A 6,283-nucleotide genomic window follows, 5' to 3' on the forward strand; every position below is an offset into this window, starting at 1 on the left:
CCGAGCTCCCTGACCTGCACTCAATCTACAGCAGGCGGTGCTGGACCAAGGCCAGGAAGATCGTGAAGGACCTCAGCCATCCCAACAACAGACTGTTCTCTCTGTTGAGGTCAGGAAAGCGATTCCGCTCCCTGAAGACCAACACAGAGAGACTGAGGAGGAGCTTCTTCCCGCAGGCGATACGGTCTCTCAATCACACCACCACACAGTACTGACCCACACATATAGTTCTTACACACACACTGGACATTCTGGACATTGTTTTCACTTCATTACTTAAATCACGCTGCTGTTATTGTGTATATATTTATTTATATTTCTTCATACATTCTTATATAGTTCTATATTGTGTATTTTGTTGTACAGTTATTTTATTTTCAACTTTAATTTATATATTTTATCTTATTCTCCCAGTTAAATTTACCCTTCATTCTAATTTGTGTTGTACAGTTATTTCATTTTTAACCTTAATTTATATTTTATTCCTTCCTAGTTAAATTTACCCTTTTTAATTTTTCATATTTATTTCCTATCTTATTCATAGCCTTTTCCTTTTTTGTTTTCTTTAGGTCACGAGCAGTTGTCCAAGCATTTCACTACATATCGTACTGTGTATGACTGTGTACGTGACAAATAAAATTTGAATTTGAATTTGAATTTTTGATATACTGTTATAAATTACAATTATCTGTAGCAATATATACGCTGTTTAACAAATGGTGAAAACGAATTTAATCAGACTGGAGCCTCAACAAATATGTTGGAATAATTGGGTTCAAAAAAGATAAACAGACTAGAGATTTTGGGGGATTTTCTTTTTAACTACTATAGTAACTATTAAGCGTTACTCTACTCTCCTGATCAGAAGGTGGCGGTAATGCGCTCGAATGCGATTTCCCCATCCCCCAAGAGAAGAAGAACATTTCCTCTTCCGCCGCGGCTCCGGTGCATGAAACACGAGTGTTCATCATTTCTCTTTCAACGGGAGGAACGGCGACAATACTGGACTTGCTGCCGACACTTAGCAGACAAAAATGGTTAGTGTGCTCCTTGGTAAATGGTTCCTGATGCTAATATTTGTTTTCGAATAAAGCGGTTTGTTGATACCAGGATCGCCTCCAGCTTAGCTAGCGTAACTGCTGGTGCTACCGTTAGCTTAGCTCGAAAATTAGCCAGCGACAGCTTATATTTGAGCTAGTGTTAGCTGGGTGTAGCTAAAAGAGGTTTCGCCGGCCTGTGGTGGTTGCTACAAGTGGAAAGCTGCTTTCCCTTTTTCTTCTTTGCCATTTTCTCTCGTTCGCTGTTTTGCTAAGCATTCCAACGTTAATAGTTGTTTCGTCATCGTAGAGCCCTGCGCATTGTTTCCCCTTTGATTTTAGATCAGCAGGTCGCCCTGTTTCAATGTTGGTGTTGTTCACAGAAACCGATCCTGCTCCAGGGCCACGAGAGGTCCATCACTCAGATCAAGTACAACAGAGAAGGAGACTTGTTGTTCTCTGTAGCTAAAGACACGGTGGGTTCATAATAGCCAAGCTCACTCATCCATTGTTTGTTAGTTTGTTTGCAGCTGGCCAACTCGTTGATCATCTCTCTCTACAGGTAGCTAACGTATGGTACTCGGTCAATGGCGAGAGGCTTGGTACCTACAATGGACACACAGGAGCTGTGTGGTGTGTGGACTGTGACTGTATCCTTATTTTTCTGGAAAAAATGCTTGGAAAAGTTTTTTTTTTTTTTTTTGTAGCAAACGGATGTAGTTTGAGATTGCAATGTATCGATCGTGCATGCTCAATCATCCAGGTAAGGAAATTCAACTAAAGTAATTATGTTCATCGTAAAAACATGAGCTGAGGTGGTCTTAGATATGTGACATCGAGATGAACAGAGCAAACTTTCTGGGATGAGTTTGTAATCCTGTGATAGTGTCTGTGCTGAGGATACGCATGTTTGGATCCTTAACTTGTCTTCTCTCAGGGGACACTAAAAATGTGCTAACAGGATCAGCAGATAACAGCTGTCGGTTGTGGGACTGTGAGACCGGTAGGTTGAAAACAAGTTAATCATTTTTCTTTCACTAGCTTTGCATGATTTCAAACTAATCCCCATGTGTGGTATACTGGGCTTTGCTCTGCTCTCTCAGTTGATCTTCTGTCTCAGACTGGCTGTTTTAGCTCCTTTCATGTTAAGTGTAACTATATTCTGATTGGCTGATTGGTGGGTGGGGCTTCTGTGCTCACAGCCTAAGATGGCCATATTAAAAATTTCTGTTTTCAATGACATATAGAGCCATGGGTAGAAAAAAAACCTGAGGATTTTGTGGAGATTACTTGTCATTTTAAATTTTGTCTGAGTTTAATAAAAGCATCTACCATTTTAACGGTGTATAAGAGAAAAGGGAAAAACATAATGTATCCGCTTTAATGCCATATTTGCAGCATCGTCTGAACCACTCAGGTATGAGACAATCTCTAATCGGAAGTAGCTTGTTCTACAGTGTCATAAAGCCCACAGTGTGTCGTCCACAGGTAAACAGCTGGCTCTGCTCAACACCAACTCTGCTGTCCGAACGTGCGGCTTCGACTTCAGCGGCAACATCATCATGTTCTCCACAGATAAGCAGATGGGTTACCAGTGTTTCCTGAACTTCTTTGACCTGCGGGATCCACAGCAGATAGGTGCATATACACAGTGTTAGCAGTCATGTTGATCTTTAAAGAAAAGCGGCTACGAGACTAAAGAGTCACACATCAGAAGAGGTGCTTTGAAGCCACCATTGGGCACATTGTCCTCCATAGACCAGTGTGAAGTAACTCATCTTTGTCTCAGTTTTATATGTATTTAGAGTAGAGATGGGCGATAGAGTTAGGAGGCAGCAGGGCAGGTAGGTTTACGTAGAACTCAGGGTTGTAACATCATACACAAAATCACACCTCATATGTCTGTCCATTTAGACCATATTCCGTAGAAGGTATCCCTCTGAAGTTTAAGAGAAAATGACACTTTTTCCATCGTATAGATCTCTTGTACAGAATGTATCCAGTCTTCTATCGTTGGTGGTTCAGGTGACTTGTTACGTACAGCACAAGTGCCAAGCCACACACGTGTATTTGTTTGCGAAGCAGCCAGCCACCGTACCGCCCGGGTAATGGAGGAAATGAGTGTGCCGACTACAGAAAAATCAACTGAGAGCGTGACCGAAGGTTACCGAAGAGAAAACAGATGACCGTTCCAATGCCGGAGAGATTGTTGAACGGAAGAGCCAGAGAAGTTCCGTAGTGTGAAGATATTTCTGCTATTTCAAGTCTGACAAAAAAGAGTAGCACACTGTAAATTGTGCCAAAAACAAGTCTGGAAATACAATGAAGCGGTGCATGCTCAATCTCTGACTGGAAGCGCTAATTCGTCATTCGGCTTTTGTCAGACTAAAGCAACTGTTAAAACTGTTTGAAAAGCTAAGCTATACAACAAGGAGAGATTGAGAATTTCCTTTTAGTTCTCAGTTTATTTGATATTGACAAAAGTTAGTCAATTTTGTCTGATCTTCTGTAAAACAAACTAAGATTTATTTTTAGAATTAATATTTTGTTTCTAAGTGGAATTGACGATTTAGTAGTCTGTTTTGTTTGTTCTATTTTGAAACTTAAACGCTTTAGCGGCTGTCTTTTGTGTAGTTTGCAATATTTGCCTTATATTTTATTTTGCAATATTTTATTTATTATGGGAAATAAATATTTAAATAAAAACAAGCTGCTGATTATTTCACATTTTACTTGTGAGCAACGGCACATTTAAATCTTACAAATATAGTTATTTGGCTTATATCGTGATATATATCGTTATCGCCTGAAATGAAAAAACATATCGTGATATGAAAAAATCTTATATCGCCCAGCTCTAATTTAGAGAGAGTTTTACTGTATCGGTGGAATTATTGTCGTATATGCAGATTATGGCTCATGTCAGTGGTATAAAGTTGTAATTTCTCTCTCTCTGCAGAGGACAACCAGCCCTACCTGACCGTACCATGCAGTGACCACAAGATCACCAGTGCTGTGTGGGGACCTCTGGGAGAATTTGTCATTGCCGGCCATGAGAACGGAGAGATCAACCAGTTTAGTGCCAAGGTTTGTCACACACACTGGGAACATGTGGGAATGTATTAAACAGGCAACATAGAAAGCAACGTGCTATCTACACACAGCTCACAGTGCTACGAAAATGGAGCCTCTTCACCTTTACCTTGATTTCTGTATATGCTGTTACCATGGTGATTGCTCATATTAAACATGACCAGAATTTCATATGACATCAGAGTATGTACAAGGAGTCATTGTAAGCCAGACTGCTCCAAACAGTTTCACACCATCTTTTTTTTTTCTCCCTACCCTGGCCCTGTGTGATGTCAGAGAGGGTGTCCTTGTATGGTTATCTCAGACATGCAAGAGGCAGCTTATCAGGACAGAAATGACTTAAAGGGAGCAGAGCCAAAACGGCTTCTTTCAGACAGGATGAACTGATGAGGTCCACTGTAACATGAAATGAACAAGGCTTATTTTCAATTGTTGAGTGCCTGAATAAAAATGCGGAGCTTGAAACAAGAAAAAAATGAATCCCGCTTCAAAGCGTCATGTTGAAACATGCTTCATGTTTTGGACAGTCTGGAGAGATCCTGAAGAAGGCCAAGGAGCACACCAAGCAGATCAATGACATCCAGACATCTGTGGATCTGACGATGTTCATCTCTGCCTCCAAGGACAACACTGCTAAGGTAAGCCTTTAAACACAACCTCTGAGATCAGGTCACTGATGTACGTTCGCTTTAATGTCACATGCAGATGTCTATGATGCTGTTACTGAGTGTTGGTCATGTTCCTCATGTTCTTGTAGTTGTTTGACTCGACTTCTCTGGATCACATCAAGACATTTAAGACAGAGAGACCTGTTAACTCTGCTGCCATCTCCCCGATAATGGACCATGTAAGAGAAACCCCTCAAACGGTGCTGCATGTCCTTTGCACAGAGGATCAGTCTGACATTTAATATTTACTCAATGCTGTGTCACTCAGGTGGTGATGGGAGGTGGACAGGAGGCCATGGAGGTCACTACGACCTCCACCAGGATCGGGAAGTTTGAGGCCAGGTAAGCTAACGTGACAGATGTGGATTCCCCTTTTAATGCTTGATTTTAGTCCTTTCAGGAATCTTGTTGTGGTGGTAACCACCTTCTTTGCTGTACTCAGGTTCTTCCATGCTGCCTATGAAGAGGAGTTTGGCAGGGTCAAAGGTCACTTCGGCCCAATCAACTGTGTGGCATTCCACCCTGACGGCAAGAGGTAAAAGACCGCAGTCTTCCTGACCATCATCTTCAAATATACAGACAGCGTGGTTGAAGCAGTTGTTAACACTTTTCTCCTGCTGTTGTCGTTTTGTGCAGTTACAGCAGTGGAGGAGAAGACGGATACGTAAGGATTCATTACTTTGACCCACAGTACTTTGACTTTGAATTGGAGGCGTAAACTGCCAGCCCGCCTGACCCCACAGCTTCAGCTGACATCAGACTCAGTCCAGTCAGGAAAGAGGAATAACGGACAGTCGGCACTTTGTCTCCTTCCCTTCATCTGAACTGATCTGGAGTCAGGGTACAACAAAGGTCTACGCTGTACACTTCTCCCAGATTAATTCACAATAAAGGAATAGAGCCGACGAGAGTGTGGTGTTTATTGTAAGGCTTTTTATCTAACATCACTTTTGACACTCCTGTGGCATCTGGATCTCTACATATTTTGTGACTGGACTTTAACCCATTCTCCTGAAGTGTATTTAATTTGACAAGAATTTGACTTATCAATCATTTTTCTGTTGTGAAGCCATTCTGCCAAAAATCGCTATAAAATACCTTAAAAAGTTGTTCCAGTTTGTCATCTCTCATTTTGATAGCACTTGATAGTAAAAATAAGCCTGAACAGTGTGGAGTGATACAACTTTATAGTGGTGATTGTGTTTCTTATACTCTCATGTGGGACATACCTCTTCCATTCTCTCTACTAAGCTCAATGATCTGCTAACGAATCGATCGCTCTTTGTAAAACCTTAATTTTAAACAGTTTTTACCAAGTCAGACATGGTTTGCAGCTCTGACACTTGATCCAAGGAGCAGAGCAGGGTGAGAAAACGTTTACACATCGAAGTACAGTGTGTTGGTATTGGTACCTTTATTGTCCCTAACGGGAAATTGATTTGCAGTATGTCCGTACAGACAACCAACACATCACATACACACTCC

General features: G+C 41.3%; 1 protein-coding gene across 1 annotated transcript; it reads left to right on the forward strand.

Moving 5' to 3' along the window:
* The first annotated feature begins 900 nt into the window (after window positions 1–900).
* On the forward strand, window positions 901–5,907 carry eif3i (eukaryotic translation initiation factor 3, subunit I). Its single transcript, XM_040021157.1, has 11 exons — window positions 901–1,037; window positions 1,421–1,513; window positions 1,600–1,687; window positions 1,975–2,040; window positions 2,526–2,675; window positions 3,997–4,124; window positions 4,658–4,768; window positions 4,888–4,977; window positions 5,067–5,140; window positions 5,241–5,333; window positions 5,435–5,907. Exons 1-11 carry the CDS (start codon window positions 1,035–1,037, stop codon window positions 5,514–5,516), a joined length of 978 nt encoding a protein of 325 aa, XP_039877091.1. The 5' UTR covers window positions 901–1,034; the 3' UTR covers window positions 5,517–5,907.
* Window positions 5,908–6,283: the final 376 nt, after the last annotated feature.

Source organism: Simochromis diagramma, unplaced genomic scaffold, assembly GCF_900408965.1.
Source record: "Simochromis diagramma unplaced genomic scaffold, fSimDia1.1 OVJJ01000753.1, whole genome shotgun sequence".
Taxonomy (NCBI): domain Eukaryota; kingdom Metazoa; phylum Chordata; class Actinopteri; order Cichliformes; family Cichlidae; genus Simochromis; species Simochromis diagramma.

Excerpts from the sequence above, each read along its gene's own strand:
- eif3i (XM_040021157.1), top strand. Across the intron at positions 4,978-5,066 it reads TCTCCCCGATAATGGACCAT|GTGGTGATGGGAGGTGGACA; the intron begins GTAAGAGAAACC and ends TGTGTCACTCAG. Across the intron at positions 5,334-5,434 it reads TTCCACCCTGACGGCAAGAG|TTACAGCAGTGGAGGAGAAG; the intron begins GTAAAAGACCGC and ends CGTTTTGTGCAG.